General features: G+C 34.0%; 1 protein-coding gene across 1 annotated transcript in view; it reads right to left on the bottom strand.

The window, feature by feature from the left end:
• Nucleotides 1–337: 337 nt before the first annotated feature.
• Nucleotides 338–24336, bottom strand: part of AGL (amylo-alpha-1,6-glucosidase and 4-alpha-glucanotransferase) — a 78983-nt gene continuing 54984 nt past the window's right edge. Inside the window, exons 28-34 of the mRNA XM_027114454.1 lie at nt 16686–16821; nt 15227–15339; nt 14158–14369; nt 12860–12957; nt 10992–11079; nt 10749–10882; nt 338–2805 (exon numbers count right to left, since the gene is read on the bottom strand). Coding sequence (XP_026970255.1) covers nt 2688–2805; nt 10749–10882; nt 10992–11079; nt 12860–12957; nt 14158–14369; nt 15227–15339; nt 16686–16821 — 899 coding nt within the window. The 3' untranslated portion in view covers nt 338–2687. The remainder of the gene's footprint in view (nt 2806–10748; nt 10883–10991; nt 11080–12859; nt 12958–14157; nt 14370–15226; nt 15340–16685; nt 16822–24336) is intronic.

The following is a 24336-nucleotide window of genomic DNA, read 5'->3' as shown; positions in this document are numbered from 1 at the left end:
TATATAAATAAGTTTGGCAAGTTTGACAAATTCACTCATACTCATGAAAGAAAGGTAAACAAAAAATTCACAGTAGCGTGAAAGATTTCAAGAAATACCTGGGGAATGTATAGCTGCTAACAGATCAGTTTGTACATCAAAAGTTAACTTTGCTTCTAATTTCAACATAGCTAATTAAATAAATTACCGAACAGCCTAAAATTCTTCTTCCTCTCTTTGTCCCCACACATCCTGCCAAAAGATAAAGCACCCAAAATAAGCAAGCCCTGAATAAATGGTAGTAGTCAGCATCAACAAATTAGTTAACTGGCAAATAATGGAATAAATGCAAAATATAGTCCTTTAGAAAAGATTTTTATTTTCTTGGCACACAGACATAAAAATGACATTTGCCTACTAGATAGAGCAGTTGAAGACATATCAGAAATGCATTGCAGTTCACATAGGTTATAATGCTCATAGACACGATGACAGGTCTCATGTTTCCTCAATTATCTTTGAAATGTATTAAATTATCACAGCATACTGGTTAAACTGGCAAACTTCTCAAGTTAAAAAGTAAGAATGATTTGAATTAATTAAGAACCAAGGCACAGAACCATTTTCAATATGTAATATAATGGTACCTCGTCCAACATCACTCAGGAATGAAGTATTCTATTTAAATGTTTTTTAGTCAACATTTATCCCTCTAAAGTCTAAAACTATTATTTTAACAACCTTTGATGAAGTAATGTGTAACATACCTCTTAAACTTTAAAATAGGTCATGCAGATTATAACAATGTTCTTTCATTAATATTCCTAGTAAGGAATATGAATTACTTAATTTTCTACTGCAACACGATATCCTAAAAATTTACTGAGGTGGATATTTGCCCTACCATAGATAACCCAATATGGTTATGTATTTAAAATTGTCAACTTGTTTGACAATTATTTATTTGAGTTAATATATTCATTTACTTATTTATTTATCACATTTAATCATCAGCCAGCCATTGCTTCTTGCTTTTATATTTAACATATTTAATGTTGGTTTTCGGTTACTTTTCTTACCACTTTTAATATAGGAGTTAAATTAGAACAATAGAACTATGTGAATCTTTGATGACTAATGGTTCTGCCTCTCAAGGAAGGTCATTCTTTTTAACTGCACAGGTTAGAGAAGGTTATACATTGAGCAATAAAGAAGGAAGGGAAACTTGGAAATCAATGTGTTTATAGACAGTGGTCAGATTACTATCACAATGGTCGTTAAATCTGTAGGATTTAATCTGCTTTAGGTTGGGAAACCAGGAACAAAGCTAGTTAAAACTAAAGGAGGGTCGAGAATGGGTATTTGGTATCTGAAGCATTTTTACATTTTTACTACCCAGAAGTTTTAGCTTACTTGTTTTTCTTCTTTATTTTTACTCCTTCTGCAGAGTTAAGGTGGTTGGATATGTGACCTCTAGCTGAGAAGAGTGTTATTGCACCATTATTTTAACTATAAATACACAATTGAATAATGAAATGGATTTTTGCAACTATTTCCTTTCAACTGTAAGTATAATGATCTAATTTAAGAGCCTTCTTGAGACAAAAACAGACAGTAAAAAAAAAAATTCATCTAGAAAATAAGTACTGTCAAAAAATGTCAAATCATATAAATGTTAAAAGCCTTTTTCCTTTATGACTTTTCCAGATTTAAGGTATGTTAAAATACCATGAAAAGCTTTTCAAATGATTATACTGAATTTAAGATAATTACTGAATTCATATCTCTATTTATATTATGTTAAGATTGTTCTCAATGTTAAACTTGTCAACACATTTTGGTTACTAGGAAACCAGTATAATACACTTTTACACACAAACAAAAAATAGTTATTAAGTTTTAGAAAACTAATATAGTATTTTTTGTCTTTAAAGTTCTCAAACATGGCCAACAATTTGCGTTACGAAAAGGTAAACCATCTCATAGTAGGACACTGGCACTCAAGACTAATTTTATAAAACTGTTTTTAGAAAATAAATTCCTAATGCTTTGTGGTTTTTTCATATATCCTATGCATCATTAGCACAAGTAAATTATGTTAAATATACTGTTGAAATTCATTATATTAAAAACATGTTAATATATCAGTGAAAAAAATAAAAGCACATTATAAACATCTGTGCTCCAGTTATGAACATATATTGCAGGTGGACACTTCTATGATTCAGCATTCATTTAGTATCTATTGAATGCAGTGTGGAAGGTGCTAGAAATACCATAGTAAAAGTATTAATTAACCACAGCCTATTTGGTATATATTGTTACTGAAGAAAATATATACCACCATTTAAAGATACTTTTTCATTTCTTTCATTATTACATTGTCATATTTCATTTTCACTTATGTACAAATAGAAGATTACATGATTTTTTCGTTTTCAAACTCTGGATTTCAAATTATTGATTTTTCTAGGCATTTGAAGAATACTTCCTGAATTCAAAAGACAAACATCCTATTTAAAAAAAGAAAAAAAGAAAAAGAAAAACTAATGCTTTACAGTCTTACCTAAATTGGGCATCAGTATTATATGAATGAGATTTTAAGAATGACTTTAGCATGTGCAGATAAAGCATTTACATTACATTATTACCTTGCATTCAACAATAAAATTGATTGCATACTTAATGCAATCATATGCATGAGTCAACTATAAATCATAGAGTGTTTCAAGAATAGTAGCAATTGACCAGGCTTGTGTTTCACAGCTGAAAGGACAGTATTGGCCATTCTCGTTGGTCAGTTCTGGAAGTCCTTTCCAAGGGGATCTTAAAGAAAGAAAAGCCATTTTATGAGATATAATCAAACACATATCTTGTTGGATTAACAAAATAGGCAATACACCTGGGTGCTTTTGTCTTCTCTTTTAGAAAACAATATGTACTCATTTACTACAAAATAAAACAGAATATCCTAAAGCTTACGTATAAAGAATTTAGATTGAAATTATTCTTTGATATTCAATCTTTTGGATTTAAGACTTTCAATTACAAAGGAATCCCTTTATGTATTAAAAACAGAGGAAACTACCATCCCAAGCAATATATAAGTATAGATACAAACATCCTCTCAGGCCTAATTTTATTTCTTTTGGAGTAAGTTTATGAGACTCAAATTGTAATTATGTGACTGTGTTATGTTTGATCTTGACAAAAATTATAAAATGAATATGAAATAATGAAGAAACACTGGATTATGACTAGGAAAAGAATGCCAATTAAAAACAATCTAAATTTCCATACTAATTTCTCATTATCCTGAATAATAATACAGTTAGTATTTATTGTGCATTTATTATGTTCTAATACTAAGTGCTTTATATACATTATCTCATTAAATGCTCACAGCAACTCTATAAGGTAGGTATCATAACTATTCCTATTTATAGAGGAGGTAAGAGAAGTTTATGAAGGTTAATGACTTGTTCCAGATCTCACTATCAAAACACAGCATTATTAGCATATCAAATTTATTCTTCATTTTGATGTAATGTAATCCCTTAAATATGAAATGAAAATTTAAAAAATTACAGAATTCTGTAATGTTTCATTTTCTTGGTTCATTTTTTGTTTCATTATTATGCTTTGTAACTTACATATACTTTTCTGAAGATATGAAATATTTCATAATAAAAATGAAAAAATGATTCAATTAGGTAAATATGGCAATATTTTGAATAATAATTAATAATAATATCAGCTAGGTACCATATTTCAAAAAACTGTCATAGAGAAATAGAAGACATAGAAAACTTATTCATTTTCAAGTGTTCAAACTACTTCAGAGTAACATGTCAGATTACTGAAGTTGGGTTCCTGAGTATCTATAATGGGCTAAATTGTGTCCCCCTCAAAATTCATATGTTGAGGTCTTAACCCTCAGTACCTCAGAATGTGAATTTATTTGGATATAGGGTTGTTGCAGATATAACTAGTTAAGGTGGATCAGGGTGGGCCCCAATCCAATATGATTGGTGTCCTTACAAAATAAGGAAATTTGGACACAAACATGAACACAAGGAGAATGCCATGAGAAGACTGGAATTATGCTGTACAAGCCAAGGAAATGGCAGAAGCTAGGAGAGAGGGCTGAAAGAGATCCTTCCCTAGTACCTTCAGACAGAACATGGTCCTGCAAATGCCTTGATTTCAGATTTCTGGCTTCCAAAACCATAAGACAATACATTTCTGTTGTTTAAGCCACTCAGTCTGTGGTGCTTTATTACAGCAGTCCTAGCAAACTAATATAGCATCAAAATTAAGAAACAAAACAAACTTACAGAACCATTAAATGCTGCTCATAATTGGATATGAACACAAGAACGTGGAAGATACCCATACTTGTATAAAGAAGTCCCCTTTCCCTTGCTTTCTGAAAAATTCATTCCTCAAGTCATTAGGTGGGACCAAGAAGGTCAGTAACTACAGTTGAGGAGGGAAGGAGAGAAGGGTAGCAGGAGTAGCACTGAGTAGAATGTTAGAGTCTAGGGGGTATGAGGAAGGAGTTCACAGCAAGGGTGGGGGTAGTCCAGAGCCCAAGTGGTGCAAGGAGAGCATCCATGCATAAGAGTGGCCTACATGGGGTTGTCAGGCCCAAGGAAGGTGAAGAGGGCATCTATGTCTTGTGGCACCCCAGCATGGGATATCAGAGCTAGAGCAGGGTGAGCTGGGTCCATGTGGTGGTGACAGCAGAGTATAAGTAGTTTTTAAGACACTGAATATTAAGCAACAAAGAAGAATGATTCCTAAGAAATAAGAAAAAAATTGAAGTGAGTCCTATGATTACTATACCTTCCTGTCTTGAGAGAGCTTCTAGGATTTGACAAAGGGAGGGGAACCCAGGTGGATCCTGGCAGACTCTTTGAGCTGAAGAGATGGAATTGAGAGTCCAGAAAGACGAAGACAGCTAGAATTTTCAGGTCAGAGTACTAGAGATGAGATAATTGCACAAACAGAGAACTCTGGAGACATGTAAAGGGTCCCACTCAAGTATTCGCAGCATAATCATTAGCAAATACACAAGAGAAAACTAACCAAGGATGTGGAAAGAACCACCCAAAAGTATTAGATGAAGTAGTACCTGCCATTCAGAGAGGGTCAGGAACAGTGCTTATTCCCACCAGGTAGATTTGAAAACTTTGTAATTTTAGGGAAATGGGATAGAGAACTCAGATGAGTGTTGACTCATTAGTGTAGACTAATTAGTCCTGAACTAAATGCTGTTCTGGTTAGGTCCAAAAAAGGTTAAAATCAAGTCCTGAAAAGATCAGGCTGTTTCCAAATAATTTAACTGCATTCCAAACTAAAGTTCAAGAATATTTTTATGGAAATACAGAAAAAAATCCAACATCCAAGAAAGTAAAATTTACATCTAGCATCCAATAAAACACTAATAGGCAAAGAATAGGATAATATTAACCATAATAAGAGAATATCACGAGTGAAACCAACCCAGAAATCAATTAGCAAACAAAGGCATTAAAATAGTTACTGTAACTGTATTCCATATGTTCAAAATATTAGGCAGAGACATGGAAGAGATACAAAAGACCCAAATCAAACTTCAAGAGATTAAAACTACAATGTATGAAATGAAAAACACACTGAATGAAATTAATGGCAAATTAGATATAAGGATGACAGCAGATTTCTTGTCAAAATAGTGCAACAACTTTAAAGTACTAGAAGAAAAACTTGTCAACATTGAATTCTATACACAACAAAAACACCTTTCAAAAAATGAAGGCAGATACTTTTTTGACATACAAGAGCTTAAAGAATTCATCATAAGCAGACCTGATATAATAGAGGAAGTCCTTAGTCAGAAAAAAATGATACCAGATGGAAATATGGATATTCACAAAGAGATGAAGAACACTGGCAACTATGTATTTATATAAGACTTTTTTTCTGTATTATTTAAATAACCTCAAAAGATAACTGATTGAAAGAAAAATATAACAATGTAGTATGGGCATTATAATATATGTAAAAGCAAAATAGATGACAATAATAGCATACAGGTCTGAAGGGAAGAAATGGAACTATACTATTTTAAGGTTCTTATAGTACACCTGAAGCACTATATCTTCACTTGAAAGTAAACTATGATAAGTTAAAGATGTATACTATACACCTAAAGCAAACATTCAAAAAACTGAAATAAGAATAGCTAATCAGCCAACAAAAGAGATAAAATGGAAATAAAATAATCAGTCTAAAAGAAGCAGGAAAAAAGAAAAAACTAACAAAGAACAGACAGGATAAACAGAAAGCAAATAGATTTATACTTAACCATATAAATAATCACATTAAATGTAAATGGTCTAATCATCCCAATTAAAAGGAAGAGATTATCAGGCTGCATAGATAAATAAGACCCAATTATATGCTCTATGTATAAGAAACCTACTTTGAATATAAAGACACAAAAAGGTTAAAAGCAAAAATATGGAAATATATATATCATTCTCACAACTAATCAAAAGAAATCTGGAGTTATAATAACTATAAATAGAGTATAACCTTTAAAAATTGTGAATCACTATATTGTACACCTGTAACATATAATATTGTACAGCAACTATACTTCCATTAAAAAAACAAATTCACACACAAAAAAATCTGGAGTGCTTATATTAATATCAAACAAAGAAGATTTTGGAGCACAGGCATATTGCCAGTGATAAAGAAATTCATTTCATAATGATAAAAGGGTCAATTCATCAAGAGAACATAATAATTCCAAACACTTATGCATCTAATAATAAGGCTTCAAAATACCTGAAGCAGAAACCCATACAACTCCAAGGAGAAATAGACAAATCCATAATTGTAGCAGAAAATGCCAATCAATATCCATCTCTAGGTAACTCACAGAACAAGTAGACAGAAAATCTGTGAGTACTTTGTATAACACTACCAACCAACTTGACCTAGTCAACATTTTAAGAACACTCCACCCAACAACAGCAGGAGGCACAGTTTTTCACTTGCAAAGAGTTTAGTGACCTAGTTAGAACATATTCTGCATCATATAATAAGTATCAATAAGTTTAGAAAGATAAGTCATATTAGATATATTCTTTGACCACAATAGAGTTAATTTTGAAATCAGTGACAGAAACATCTCTGGACAATTCCCAAATACTTGAAAACTAAATAACACCTTTCTAAATAACACATGAGTCAAAGGGGAAACCAAAGGGGAAAACAGAAAGTGTTTCAACTGAATTAAAAAAAAAAACACAACACATCAGAATTTTGGGGTATTGCTAATTTAGTACATAGTGGGAAATTTATAGCACTAAGTACCTATACTAGAAAAGAAGAAAGGTCTTTAAATCAATGACCTCAACTTACACCTTGAAAAAACAGAAAAAGACAAATTAACCTGAAGTAAGTAGAAGAGAATAATAAAAAGTAGAGTAGAAATCAATAAAATAGAAACTGAAAACCAATACAAAAAGAAAACCAATGAAATCAAAAGGTGGTTCTTTAAGAAGACCAATAAAATCGATAAGCCTCTAGCCAGGCAGATCAGGAAAAAAAAAGAGAAAATACAACTTATCAATATCAAGAATGAGAATATTGACATTACTACAGATTCTATAGACAATTTAAAAAGTAATAATGCACTTTAGATGAAACCATTTCTTGAATTGTGACTTTTTTTTTTTACTTATTCTATCATTTATTGAGGAAAAAGTTTTACATATTAGGGTAAAGCAGTAGAAAGCAGTGACACGGAACTCCATCATTTCCAGCCTCATGTAGCCAAGAGAACAAGGCTTGAGGACTTAGTGGGGACAGTGCTAGCCATGCACCTCCCCACAGGTGACAAGTATTTTTGATCTATCTTTTCATTTAGTCTTGACAGCAAGTAATGAGATATTATTCTCATTTTATAGATGAAGAAATTTATTTCAGAGAGGTTAAGTAACTTGTTCAAAGTCCCATGCAAAAATAAGCAGCAAGGACAGAATTTGAAATTCAATCTGAATCCAAAGCTCATAGTTAAAGAATATTATGCTATCAAAAGTAGCTACAGGAAACAGCAAGAAATAAAAATGGAAAGGTAGTTTGAGAAAAAATTGTGGGAATTAAAGAATTTGGATTTCATTCTGTAGCCAGTGGGGAGTTACTGAAGATTTTTAAACATAAGATTAAAATTGTGAGTTATATTTCCACAAGATTGATCTTGTTTGGGGTAATATGCCAAAATGGAGAAAAGAGAGTGGAAGTATGGAGGTTATTGCCTAGTCCATAGAAAAGGTTATGAGTTACAAATCAGGCATTGGCAACAGAAAGGAACACGGTGGGCTGTTAGAAGGAACAGAACTATAATCAAGTCTCGACAACTATCTGGATGTTCTGGAGAGGTAATGAAGTAAAATTTAAAAGTACCTGGGGTGTTTAAGCTTGCAGAGCATGAATAATGGTAATACTGTAACAAAGATGGGAACTATAGGAAGAAAAAACATGTGAGAGAAAATGAGTGATGGCAGAAGGCCATCTGAGGTAACAAGTTTATCAGGTAGCTAAAAAGTAGAAGTGGAGTTTATGAAAGTTAAAAATTACCTGAAGAGTGAAGATGTGAAATTAGGTGAAATATAACAGAAGACAAGTCAGATAGAAAAGAAAGGAAGATCAAGGATAGAGTTTTGGAGAATGAACATATTTAGGTGCCAGGAAGCAAAGCCAGAAAAACAGTAAATAGAGCCAATAGTGTAGTGGTTAAGAGCACAGCCTGTGAAGTCAGCTTGCCTGGAGTTCAGTAAGAGCTCTACCAAATTACTTGCCATTTGACTTTGTATAAATTACTTAACTTTCTAAGGTTAATTTATAAAATAGAGACAGTAGCTCATATCTTGAGTTAGTATCTCGTCCGTGTTACATGTACTAATATATTAATCCTCAAAACAATACCAGCACATCCATTTAAGATGAGGAAACTGAGGCTCAGAGAAGCTAAGTAACTTTCGCACAGCCACATAGCTAGTAAGTGGAGATGTGAATAACAATAATAGGATAATAATAATAGTAGTAGCTATTTTATATAGTTTTTTGGATGAAATGAGTAATGTTATATGAATGCATTTAGAACAATATCTGAAGATAGTAACTACTCAATAAATATTATTTGCTATTATTATAGTTGTTACTATTACTAGGTTAACAAGAGAAACCTAATGCTGTGGCTAGCATAATGTTTTTCATGAAAAGAGGAAAGCAACAATGTCAAATACTATAGCCAGATCAAAGAAGAGAAGTGAAAGGAAGCCATGGGATCTGGGAACCAGAAAGGATCTTCTTGAGTGGCTTCACCAGAGTGGTGAGGGCAAAACAAAAGCCAGATTGTACGTGGTGATGACTGACTGGGTGTCAGAAAAGAAAAATAAATGAGGTTAATTGTATAGAAAATGTACTGAAAAGAGAACAGAATGATAAAACAAGGCTTGAGGCAGGAACAGCATGAAGGGACTTTATTTTAGGATAGGCTGACAGATATCTTTGTAGCTTAGGAAGGAGGGATCAAGTGGAATACCAAGAAAGGATAACTATTTGACAAGGTCATGGAACAGGTAGGAAGTATGTGATTATAGGTAAAATAGAAGAATCATCTCTGCAGTGCAAGATATTCTTACTCCTCGTGGAAAAAAAGGAAGAAAGAGAAAAGCAATGCAAATATTGAGAAATACTTTGGCCAGTAAAGGATGGAATATAAGAATGTTCACATCACACAGACTTCAGACTTAATCTCTAGATGAGGCAGAAGTGTGACAGGATTAGGGTTTCTGTGACTATACTTAAGCTAATGAAAAAAAACTTTAAATAAAAAGAAAAATTTTGGCAACACTCATGTTGCTAGATGGAAGTCCCTCATGTTCTTATAATAGAGGAGATAAAACTATGTTGTTTATGCATATTTATGCATAATTATTCTGAGCAATAAGATGTACATATATCTAGGTTTAATCTAGAACTTGTGAAATTAAGATACCTTTTGACTGAGTTATATCATCTTATAAATACACATAACTCTGATACTATTTATCTGCTAATAATTAGGACAAAGGAGGTGACAAATGGGTTTGAAATAGTCAAAACACCAACACTGATATTTTAATTATAATGAAATCATTTCTGAAGATTATTTATTGATATATCTTTAAATCAGTTAACTCAAAAGGCCCAGCCTGAGACTTTTAGTTTTTGTATTTATCCTGTGCTAACCATACCCAAAAATATCAGCTAAATTTTAAAAACCAAAGACTATTCCACCACATGTATAAATCATGCAATATCAAGTCTTTAAATTAAATAACAACCTAAAATAATTAAAAGAAGTTGAAAATTACATAGAACTTGTGTTAAAGAGTAAAGCTTTCAAATTTCACATAGAATATACTGAAATGAATTCTAAGGAAATGTCATTTACTAGCTAATAAATAGACTAAACATTAATTTTTTTTTTTTGCGGTACGCGGGCCTCTCACTGTTGTGGCCTCCCCCATTGCGGAGCACAAGCCCCGGATGCGCAGGCCCAGCGGCCATGGTTCACGGGCCCAGCTGCTCCGCGGCATGTGGGATCCTCCCGGACCGGGGCATGAACCCGCGTCCCCTGCATCGGCAGGCGGACCCTCAACCACTGCGCCACCAGGGAAGCCCTTAAACATTAATTTTGAAAATTACATGCCCTGACGACTTACCTCTCAAGATGAACATAATGTCGAGAAAGAACATTTTTAACCAAAAATATAGTCTTTGAAGTAATCTCGGGACCCATCAATTTGGAAAAATATAATTTCGCACGAAGAAAATACCCAACAGGCCACAGCCACTCCTGAAAAAGATAATTTAAAAGTGAAGGAAAAAAAAGAGCTGTGGATATCAAAAATTATTTGAAAAATAACTTTAATTGAAAACTCAAAGAAGAAAAATTAAATTCTTACAGGTCCTTGGTGATAATTGAAACCTTTAGCAAGACTGTAGTTGTCGTTGTCTAAGGCATTGTCATAAGTTCCACAGTAAACCATATCACTGCAAAATAATTGAAATTTAGGTTAAAAAAAGATCAGCCATTACACGGAAAGCATTAGAAAAATTTCCTAATAGCAAAGGTAAGAACTAATCAAATTATTTTGTTTTCCAATCTCTAGACTAAAGCTCATCATCCATTTAACCTTAAATTAGTATATACTGAATTCAGAATGTGTTAGGGAATGATTAAGAAACACTTACTGCCTAATACAAAAAATATAAAATATACAGATATCTTGCCTTCAAGGAGGCACTAAATATTGGTTGAATTTAATTATTTCACTAGGCCTCTAATATACTTATAATAATTAAAATATACACAGAATAATTTGAATTAGTAAACATTAAAGATAAGGTTTTATTAATTATTATATATTGGAAAGATTGTTTTTTAAACTTCTCCATGAAGTTATTTTAAAATTAAGTAAACTTGGTACATTATTAGATTATAAATAGCAACTAAATGCACACAATTTACACATACTTACAAATTAAAGTTACAAACACTGCAACATTTAATACAAGACAGTTATCTACACTCTGTTTAATTAAATTATTACTTTTTTTTTTCTTTTAGTGAGATAGATAGAACTTGCAATGAGTAAGCTTTTACTGTGGGTTTTAGTTTTGACCAGTGGTTCTTAACACCTCTGAAAATATTGAGAATACTTTAGAATGCAGATAAGTACACACACATAAAATTTTGCATCTCAAGACTGAAATGAGTACATAATAAGTCAGGAGAAATCTACAAAGGTAAAGGTACTACAAAAATGAGGATCTCTCATACATGAAAGAGCAAATTGATGATGGGTATCAAGCTTTAAAGCAAAAAAGTAGAAGAAAAACAGAAAGGTCATTAGAAACTCAAAAAAAATTGAAAAAGAGAAGAAATACAAAATAAGATAAACACATAATCATAAAAACAAAATTATTTATTGGTTTCAGTAAAAATAGTGGTGTAATTACTTAGAGAGGATGGAAAGGGTTTGTGGCAAGGTAAGGACAGAGTTAAATCCTCATCTGTCATCGCAAGCAGTAAGCAAATAATGTCTAATATTTAAAAGAATCAAGAAACAGGTGCAAACACATACCATTTAGAAATATGGAAGGAACTACTACGAGCAACAATTTAGAAAATCAAGGTTGTCTCTGAGGAGACAATACATCTATATTTCCAATGTTAATGATAATCATGTATGACCTTTACAGTCAGAAAAAACAGGCATTAGAAAATATTCATGACATATTAGTTTATAAAATTAAAATTCTTTTACTGATTATTGAATATAGGACAAGACAAAGGCATTTTGAACACTGATGTTTAATGAAGATACAAAACGGATTTTTAAAAATTCAGTTTGAATGCAATTTTAGAGATTTTATTGATAAGCAAAGAAATTATGGCTTGATGCAATAAAATATCCACAACATGGGGCTTCCCTGGTGGCACAGTGGTTGAGAGTCCGCCTGCCGCTGCAGGGGACACAGGTTCGTGCCCCGGTCCGGGAAGATCCCACATGCTGCGGAGCGGCTGGGCCTGTGAGCCATGGTCGCTGAGCCTGCGCGTCAGGAGCCTATGCTCCGTGACAGCAGAGGCCACAACAGTGAGAGGCCCGCGTACCGCAAAAAAAAAACAAAAACAAAAACAAACAAAATATCCACAACATTCTTAATACTTATACTTTAACTTACTCTGGATCCAAAGTTTTCATGCCAATATGAATATAATTGTATATTAAGTATAATATGAACAAAATTCTTAGTACTTATAACTTACTCTGGATCCAAAGTTTTCATGCCAAGAGGACCAAGCAATTTTTCTCCTGCAATCTCCAAAGCTTTCCATGCTTTTTCTGTAGTAAAGAGCTCAGGGGCCTAATGAGTGTTAAAAACAAATATACAAACTTTTTAAGATCACAGAGAATTAGTGTCCACCCACTTTGGAAAATAGACTATAAACTTGGAAAATAACGAAAACTTTAAAAATACAGTGCCGGTCAGAAATCAAGTGCAGATGCCTAATCAGACCTAATCCTATCAGGCCAACTTGGAAATGCTGATCTTGGCCTTAGAGGTTAGGAAAGCTGTTTGAGGTGATTGTTTCCTTGTGTCACTTAAGAAAGTATACTAGCTCCAGAATGAAGCTGTCACAGCTACAGTGAAGGCAGAACACATTTAAACCCATATAATTCATTCTTTAGAAGATTTACAATAGCTTCCTTTAAGTTCATCTGGAACTCATTTTTTGCTTTTAGGGTCATAATATAATACAGAAGGATTTGCACTCCAATAGTATGAGTAAATTTACTTGTGATGTAGAGAAGGAGAGAAAGCATTGGTGACTAAGAATCTGCATTAATTTTAAATGTTAAATGAAATCAAATGCACACTGAATCAAAGCTACCATTATGTACCTTAGTATTTTTTATTCTACTATAATTAATAATACTACATTTAATACTCTTTTTGACAAAGTGGCAACATCTAGGCGGGCATAGAAGAACACATACCTTCTCTATTTTACTGTATTTTTAGACTAGGTATAGGGAAAATAAGGAGAGTCTAGAATTCTTGGCTAGACAGAACTCATTAGTGCAATACAACAAAGAAAACGGAATGTGAATTGAAGCTACCCATATTAGTTCATTAGTCCAGATGTTTCCAACTAGTGTGCTGAGGCACTGGTCATGGCACAGGTGTGCTGAAATACAGATGCCCTCTGCTTTCAAGACAGCTGGGTAGGGCCTGGGGCTAACTGAAGCAGCTGGATCTGGCAGCGACCTAATCCATTTGGGCCAACATGCTGTACAAATATCATCATTTTCTATGTGTGTCATTGAGAAGAACTTCATTAGTCATCATCCATTATTTTCTATTTTTTGACACCAAATGTTATAGGTTAATGGTGATATGCATAATGCTTTATTCATCAGAAAAGACCATATAAAACTAGCTGGTAAACAATGCACTTTTTAGCAATTCAATGAATTTGAAAACAAATGGGAATACAGAACTAAATAAACACTATCATAATAACATTTTTGAAATTTGGAAAGAACAGAACAAATCACTTACCACAACCATTGCTATGGTAAAATTAGGCCTGAGCTGGTAGTCACACCAAGGGCTTGAAGCTCCATAACTATCTTTGTATATGCCACGTTTATGCACCAGATTAGAATGCTTTTCATTGACATCGGAAGGGTCTTCTGACACATAAAATAACTTTTCAAAGTTATCTTGTATTTTTCTGTTCCATTCATCATATGAGACTCTCACAACTTTTCCTGAAACATTACAAAAGACTTGGTAGTTTTAGGCATTCAAAGAAACCCATACATTTAGTTACAGCTAAAGAGTAATATTTAGTTAATAAATTATCCACTTTTTAAAACTGTCAGGGCTTTCTGAAGAACACTACCCAGAAATTAAAAATTATCTTTCACTGTATTACCAAAAACGGATTAGACTCTAACAAATGATCCCAGATCATTTGTCTTTGTTTGGATCACTCTTACATTTGATAAAATTATCTTTATTGAGCACTTGAAAGGAGGCTAGTTTGAATTGAGAGGTGCCAGAAGTATATACTGTATTTATATATATATATATATTTATATATATACTGCATTTCAAAGACATAGTACTCCCCAAAAGAATGTAAAATAGTTCATGAATAATTTCATATTGATTACATGTTGAAATAATATTTGGTATATATTGAGTTAATAAAAAATATAATCATAATTAATTTTACCTGTCTCTTTTAACTTTTTTAAAATGTAGGTACTAGAAAATTTTAAATATGTATGTGACTTAAATTATATTTCTATTGGACAGCACTGCTCTAGAAAAAGAGATGTAAAGATTTCATAATTGTTCACCAAAACTTAACTTGCTCACAGTCATACTGAGGAAAACAAGTAAGTATGATGCTCTTCATATCTCAGTTCAAAGTTGCTATAAAAATATGGTTAGTAATCAGGCTTGTTACAGTTTTCATACTAGTAAATTAACGGTTTGTCTTTCCCCTTAATCTTAAGAGTTTTCTAATACTAGTTCGTTGAGTCACATGATGATTACGTAGGTTAAGAATATAGACAGTACATTTGGAGTTTCTTTGTAAACAAAAGAAACAGCTTACCATGTCTTTTTACTGTAACTTCATGATAAGGAAAAATATTTTTTTGGGATAATTCCAGCAACCAACGAACGGCAGATTTACTCAGGCCCACAATTTCCACAGCAGACCCATCTCTAAAATTAAAAATAAATTTTACTCTGTGACAATGAGTAAATTAAGTACTATCTAAAGGGCATTCAGGGACTTCTCTGGTGGTGCGGTGGAAAGACTCCACGCCCAATGCAGGGGGCCCGGGTTCAATCCCTGGTCAGGGAACTAGATCCTACATGCATGCTGCAATGAATCAGAATTCACATACTACAGCTAAGGAGCCCGCGTTCTGCAACTAAGGAGCTGGCGAGCTGCAAATAAGACCCGGTGTAACCAAATAAATAAATAAATAAATATTTTTTTTAAGAAAGGGCATTCAAAAAACAGCTTTGAAGAATTATATAACTAACACATTATAAAAATGACTGTCTATAAAAAAATCCTCACTTTATAGGAATGTGCACTGCATATATAAGAAATTGTGATTCACTTTGCTATACAGCAGAAACTGACACAGCAGTATAAAGCAACTATACTCCAATTAAAAAAAAAAGAAATCATTCCTCTTATTACTTTGCCATTGCTTACCAACTTAATGTATTTAAAAAAAATTCTATGAAGTAGAATAGAGATTATGGAGTAAAAGGAGATAGCTGCTGGAAAAAGGCAGAAGTAGGAGTCAGAGAATACTGAGATAGAGTTCCAGTGAAAAAGATAGAACATACGGGATATTGAATTGAAGAAAGCCAGGGAAGGTAAAAATCATAATTTGAAAGCTCATTTTTAAGGAAAATGAAAGGGAAGTATAAGATCTAATAACTCACCAAAATAAACAGGTTTTTAAAAGAATTTGTAAAACATGTAATGACAACTACTATTCAATAATTTTTTTTGACAATTCTGATTGAAGATAAAATTTGGAATAAGAAAATAGTTTCTCAGACTTGATATTGTAGTAAGAACTTGAAATCATAAAAAGAAATGATGGGATAAAAGATTTAAAAATTAAGGGGAAAATGTTCAGAAAGTGAAAGGATTTCATAAAAGACAGGACAACTGGTTGTTTTCTATATTTACAAAAGATAATAATAATGAAATACTTACAAAGAAAACACTTCATGTTATAAAGAAATGTCTTAACTATGGGGATAATAAGTCATAAAACTTTCCTTTGAGGTGCCTGCAGGTAGTCAACCCATGAGAACGTCCAGAAGAGAACAGATAGCTTTACTTGATGACTTATATCAAGAGGATTGTGTACGTGTATATTAGGGGAGAGAAAGGAGTGCGTGGAAGGGGAAGTAGGGGAAAGGAAGGAAGATTTTGACTGATTTAACATGAAGATTTCATGGTTAATAGAACAGAAGATTCCACAAGTATGTGGTTTTACAAATGATATAACTATATAAGCACTAAAAATAAACACTACCTTGGAGTGGCTGGGATTCCTTTGTTTCTAGCTCTGTCACTTTCTCCCATTTTATCCATCCATGTACCACAATTTAAGCCATTTCCTCCATAAACAAATCCTGTTTCTTCATCAACCCCTGCAGTTATATTAAAACCTAAAAAAGAAAAATAAAACATTTATAAAAATATAATAAATTAGGACAACTACTCTAGAGAGTAATCTGGTAATACCTTAAAAGTTGAAGATGTGCATATTCTACCACATAATAATTTCGTTTCTAGACATACACTCTAGAGAAATGCTTACCTATGTGAACATGGAGACACATACAAGAATATACATTGCAACACTGCTTGTATTAGTAAGAAAATAAAACTGCTGAGAAGAGGAACAGAAAAACCCTAGTCTAGTTATATAATGGGAAACTCTATACCATTTAAGATTAATGAACTACATAAAGCAAAATGGATAAATCAGAATGACTGAGTAAATAAGTTGCAAAAGATATGCATAATAAGATGCCTTTTCTGTAAAATTTAAAATATAGATAATACTAACACATATAACCATGTATGTCTATATGGCTATGTCTAATATGATAATATTTGTATAAAATTAGAAAACGTAAAATACATAATATATATACATTATACAGTATATACTATGATATACTGAATATATGCTACATAATATATATCATACATAATTTACACATACTCAAACACACATAAACACACAAAATACAAAAATATACATGGAAATAGTAAATCCTGATTATAGGATGGTTGTTAATTCTAGAGAGTGAGGGAAGAGAAAGAGATAGAGATGAAACTTTAGCGGTATCTGTGGTGTTTTATTTCTTTTCAAAACAAAAGAGAACGATCTGAAGAAAATCTGGCCAATTGTTAATATCTGTCTAATTTCAGTTCTAGGTTCAAAGCATAATTTACATTGTTATCTGTATGTTGAGATATTTCATAATTAAAATTAAAAATTTAAATAACTCAGAGATGATGAACACAGATGCAAAAATCCTCAACAAAATATTAACAAACCAAATTCAACTTGAAAAAGCATATACCATGATCAAGTGGGATTCATCCTGGGATGCAAGGATGGTTCAATATTCATAGATTAATCAATGTGGTATCTATACATCGCATTAAAAAATTAAAGAATAAAAATCATATGATCATCTCCACAGATGCAGAAAAAGCTTTTGACAGAATTCAACATCCATTTATGATTAAAAACTCTCAGCAAAGTGTGTATAGAGGGAATGTACCTCAACAAGATAAAGGCCATATATGAAAAGTCCACAGCTAACATCATACTCAATGGTGAAAAGTTAAAAGCTTTCCTGCTAAATTCAGGAACAAAACAAGGATGCCCACTCTCACTGCTTTTGTTCAGCATAGTATTGGAAGTATTGGAAGCCACAGCAATCAGACAAGAAAAAGAAATAAAAGGAATCCAAATTGGAAGGGAATAAGTAAAACTGTCACTGTCTGCAGATGACATGATACAATATACAGAAAATCCTAAAGACACCATCAAAAGATGACTAGCATTCATCAATGAATTTGGTAAAGTTGCAGGATACAAAATTCACATACAGAAATCTGTTGTGTTTCTATATACTGATAATGAACTATCCGAAACAGAAATTAAGAAAAAAATCTCATTTACAACTGCATCAAAAAGACTAAAACACCTAGGAATACATCTAACCAAGGAGGTAAAAGACCTGTACTTGGAAAACTATAAGACATTGATAAAAGGAATCTAAGATGATACAAACTAATGGAAAATATACAGTGCTCATGGACTGGAAGAATTAAATTGTTAAAATGACCATACTATTAAGGCAAATTACAGATTCAATGCAATCCCTATCAAAATAACAATGACATTTTTCACAGAACTAGTTCTAAAATTTGCATGGAAACATAAAAGACCCCAAAGAGCCAAAACAACTTTGAGAAAGAAGAAAAAGATTCCCTTCAATGGGGGATCAAGATGGCAGAGTAAGAGGATGTAGAAATCACCCCTCTTCCCAAAACACATCAAAAATATATATACATTTGGAAAAATTCTCATGGAAAACTAACTGGAACCTGGCAGAAGAACTCCTTCACAACCAAGGCTGAAAAAATTATTCCCATGTAATCAAGTAGGATGAAAAGAAAGGCATTGGGTTGGAACCTGTGTCCCTGGCAGGGGAATAAGGGAAAAGGGAGATCACATGGGCAGACACTCACCCTGGGAAGTGAGTGGGTAGAGCCACAGACTGGGTTTCCAAGTTCTAGGGTCCTATATGGAGAAGACAAGCTCCCTTGGCTGTTTGGAGAACTCCTGGGACAGACAGAATGGCTTGAGAAGCCCAGATTCCACTTGTGAGGAGTATGTGGGTGCTGGCTTTCCATAAGACAGGGTGAAGAGAGAGGTCTATCCTAGTGGCTATTGCCTCCTTGTGCTCCCCAATCTGAGCTGAGTAAACACCATGGCCCCACTCACTCCATGCCACAGCTTGGCACTGGATTTATGGCAGCCAGGTCCTGGGAAAAGACTCCATGCAGGGACACAGAAGGCAGTCTGGGGCCCTGGATTGTGGTCCAGGTAGGGTGGCAGTGGCCATTGTTGGCACTTACTCAAACAGTGCCAGAGAAGCAGCCCAGATTTCTGACAGGAGTGAAGCTGCTTCAATTCCCACAACCACAATGCCATGAATCCCAGTGCCAGCTGAGTGAATGCTTCAGCCCTGCCTACTCCAGGCCATAACCTTGCACTAGATCTGGGACAACTACAACAGGGGAAAAAAATGTGACCTTGGACTGTGTCTGAGTGGATGCCTACACAGGCAGCACACTGGACCTCTGCAAGTGTATGAGCCCCACTTATTATAGCACCCCCCCACCTCTGGGGCAAAGGAAAGAGCAGAGAAGAAATCCCACCTCACACCCTGTGTAGGCTCCAGCTCCTACAAGACCAGCTACACCCCATATCAAGGTGATAGTGGCCAGTACACCCTGAGGAAAGGCATGGCTTGTGTCCACATCAAATCCAGCCCTCACACTAAAGATATTTGGCACATGTAGTCCACACAGGGATGCCCTCACATAAAAACACACTTTCAAGACCATGATAATAACTGTTTCACCTAAATTCATAGAGACAGAGAAAGTTAAGCAAAATGAAATGGTAAAGAACTCCCAACTGAAAGGGCAAGAGAAAGCCCCTGAAAAAATAAATAATGAAACAGAGATATCAGCCTACCAGTGAGTTCAAAAAGTTAGTAGTAATGAAAATGCTAACTGAATTAAGAAAGAGAATTGATCTAAGCATGGGATCATTTTAACAAGGAACTATAAGGAAGACCCGATAAAGAAGAGATAATTCAATTTCTGAGATAGAAAACACTTGAGAAGCAATGAATAACAGACTAAATGACACAGAAGAATGCATACATGATCTGGAAGATAGAATAATGGAAATCATCCAATTAGAACAGCAGACAAAAAGACAAATGGGAAAAAAAAAGCAACATATGAGATCTATGGGCTAATATAAAATGTGTCAATATATAGGGGTTCCAGAAGGAGAAAAGAGAAGGGGATCAAAAATGTATTTGAAGAAATTATGGCTGAAAACTTCCCAAACCCAAAGAAGGAAACAGATATCCAGGTACAGGAACACAGAGGGTCCCAAACAAGATGAACCCAAACAGGCTCACACTAAGACATATCATAATTAAAATGGCAAAAGTTAGAGATAAAGAGAATTCAAAGGCAGCAAGACAAAAACAGAGTCATATACAAGGGAACTCCTATAAGATTATCAGCTGATTTCTCTGCAGAAACTTTGCAGGCCAGAAGGGAGTGGCATGATATATTTACAGTCCTGAAAGGGAAAAACCTACAACCTAGGTTACTTTGTCAAAAATTAATAAACCTTTAGTCAGGCTCATCAAGAAAAAATAGAGAGGATCCAAACAAACAAAATAAGAAATGAAAGAGGAGAAATAATATATGCTATCACAGAGATACAAAAATTCATAAGAGAATACTATGAATAGTTATATGCCAACAAATTGGATAGCCTAGAAGAAATGGACAAATTTCTAGAAATATACAGCCTGCCAAGACTGAGTCAAGAAGAAACAGACAATTTGAACAGGCTGATTGCTAGAAGTGAAATTGAATCTGTAATTTAAAAACTCCCAGCCAACAAAATTCCAGGAGTGGAAAGCTTCACAGGGGAATCCTACCAAACATATCAATAAGACCTTATACCTATCCTTCTGAATCTATTCCAAAAAACTGAAAGGAGGGAACACTCCCAAATTCATTCTACTAGGCCACTGTCACCCTGATCCCAAAACCAGACAAAAACACTACAAAGAAGAAAATTACAGGCCACTATCTTTGATGAATATAGATGAAAAAATTCTCAACAAAATATTAGCCAACTGAATCCAATAATACATAAAAAGGATCATATACCATGATCAAGCTGGATTCATTCCAGGGTCACAAGGATAGTTCAACATAGGCAAATCAATCAATGTGTTACACCACATTAACAAAAGGAAAGAAAAAAAAATCACATGATCATCTAAATAGATGCAGAGGGCTTCCCTGGTGGTGCAGTGGTTAGGAATCCACCTGCCAATGCAGGGAACACGGGTTCGAGCCCTGATCCAGGAAGATCCCACATGCCGTGGAGCAACTAAGCACGTGCGCCACAACTACTGAGCCTGTGCTCTAGAGTCCGCAAGCCACAACTACTCAGCCTGCATGCCACAACTACTGAAGCCTTGTGCCTAGAGCCCGTGCTCCGCAACAAGAGAAGCCACCAAAATGAGAAGCCCGCGCACCACAACGAAGAGTAGCCCCGGCTCACCGCAACTAGAGAGAGCCCTTGCACAGCCACAAAGACCCAAATGCAGCCAAAAATAAATAAATAAAAAGAAATAAATAGATGCAGAAAAAGCATTTGACCAAATTCAACATTCATTCATGATAAAAACTCTCATCAAAATAGGTATAAAGGGAACATATCTCAACATAATAAAGGCCACTTACTACAAACCCACAGCCAACAAAAATACTCAATGGTGAAAAGCTGAAAGCTTTCCTGCTAAATTCAGGAATAAGACAAGGATGCTCACTCTTGCCACTTCTATTTAACACTGTATTGGAAGTCCTAGCCACAGCAATCAGACAAGAAAAAGAAATAAAAGGTATCCAAATTGGGAGGGAAGAGGTAAAACTGTCTCTATTTGCAGATGACATGATATTCTATATAGAAAACCCTAAAGTCTCCATCCCAAAACTATTAGAACTAATAAATAAATTCAGCAAGGTTGTAAGATACAAGATCAATAAATAGAAATCTGTTGCACTTCTATACACTAATAATGAAATATCAGAAAGAGAAAGTAAAAAAACAAAACAAAACAAACAAAACAAAAACCTATGGATAAACTAAACCAAGGAGGTTAAAGACCTATACTCTGAAACCTATAAAACATTGATGATGGAAACTGAGGATGATTCCAAGAAATGGAAAGATATCCTGTGCTATTAGATTGCAAGAATTAATATTATTAAAATGGCCATACCACCCAAAGCAATCTACAGATTTAAATCCCTATCAAAATACCCATGACATTTTTTTCACAGAACTAGAACAAATAATCCTAGAATTTATACAGAACCACAAAAGACCCTGAATTGCCAAAATAATCCTGAGGAAAAAGAACAAAGCTGGAGGTATAACCCTCCCAGACCTCAGACTATACTACAAAGCTACAGTAATCATACAGCATAGTATTGGCATAAAAACAGACACATAGATCAATGGAACAGAATAGAGAGCCCAAAAGTAAACCCATGCAGCTATGGTCAATTAATCTATGACAAAGGAGGCAAGAATACACAAAGGAGAACAGACAGTCTCTTCAATAAGTTGTGCTGAGAAAACTGGACAGACACATGTAAAACAATGAGATAAGAACATTCCTTCATACCATGTACAAAAATGGACTCAAAATGATTTAAAGACCTAAATGTAAGACCTGAAACTAAAAGAGAACATAGGCAGAACACTCTTTAACATAAATCATAGCAATATTTTCCTGGATCTGTTTCCTAAGGCAAAAGAAATAAAAGCAAAAATAAACAAATGGGACCTAATTATACTTAAAAGCTTTTTCACATCAAAGGAAACCATCAACAAAACAAAAAGACAACCTACAGAATGGGAGAAAATACTTGCAAATGATGCAAGCAATAAGCAGTTAATATCCAAAATATATGAACAGCTCATATAACACAGTATATTAAAAAAAAACCCAAATAATAAATAAAAAATAGGCAAAAGACCTGAATAGACATTTTTCCAAAGAAAATATACAGATGGCTAATAGGCATATGAAAAGATGCTCAACACAGCTATTAATAGAGAAATGAAAATAAAACCACAATGAGGTATCACCTTATATCTGTCAGAACGGCTATCATCAAAAAGCCTACAAATAAAAAATGTTGGAGAGGATGTGGATAAAAGGGTACCCTTGTACAATGTTGGTGGGAATGTAAGTTGGTGCAGTCACTGTGATATTTTTAATATCTAAGTTAGGTCATATCACTCCTGCTCAAAACTGTTCACTGGCTCACTTCAGTAGGGAGGTTCCTTAAAAAACTAAGAATAGAACTACCATATGATCCAGTAACCCCACTCTTGGACATATATCCAGAAAAAATGAAAACTCTAATTCAAAAAGATACATGCACCACAATGTTCACAGCAGCACTATTTATAATAGCCAAGCATGGAAACAACCTAAATGCCCATCAACAGATGAATGAATAAAGAAGATGTGGTGTATATATATATATATACAGTGATCTACTTATCATGAATTTGTTTGAGTACTGGTGAGATTGAATGCTTCCCCCTATGTTTATTAATGGATGGTTGATGTATGTCCTTGGGCAAGCTACTTTTACCTCTTCCTATTTCCTCTATTATGAGCTAGGAATAGAGGTACTAGCTTCTGGAAAATGTTTGTCAAGTGATACACAAAGGCAAAGAGCTTTTCAGTTTATTTGATATTAAATATATGACACAAAGGCAAAGAGCTTTTTAATTTATTTGATATTAAATAATTGGATAGTCAATGTTTAGTGAGTAAATCTCAGAGATTTAGCTACAAAGTCATAAGAACACATACAAAAAGGTACACAAGTCAAAATGACTATGAATGAATAGGTTGTTTCAAATGCAAAAAGTGGGTAGAAAATTTATTTTTGCACTTTCTGATGAGTTGGCAAAGTATTCCAGGCTATTGGCTCCCTCCTCACAATCAACCCTGGAGAAACTACAGAAGTATATGTGAGGTATTGATGTGAAGAAGTCACATAATGTTTGGGAGAAACTAATAAAAACACGTGAGGACTTCCCTGGTGGTGCAGTGGTTAAGAATCCGCCTGCTAGTGCAGGGGACACAGGTTTGAGCCCTGCTCCAGGAAGATCCCACATACCGTGGAGCAATGAAGCCTGTGCACCACAACTACTGAGCCTGTGCTCTAGAGCCCACGAGACACAAACTACTAAGCCCGTGGACCACAACTACTGAAGCCCACGCGCCTAGAGCCTATGCTCC

This window comes from Aethalodelphis obliquidens, unplaced genomic scaffold, assembly GCF_003676395.1.
Source record: "Aethalodelphis obliquidens isolate GAN/ISIS:26980383/991018 unplaced genomic scaffold, ASM367639v1 scaffold13, whole genome shotgun sequence".
Taxonomy (NCBI): Eukaryota; Metazoa; Chordata; class Mammalia; order Artiodactyla; family Delphinidae; genus Aethalodelphis; species Aethalodelphis obliquidens.
Note: the sequence above shows the minus strand (reverse complement) of the source record. Positions and strands in the feature narration are given on the sequence as shown.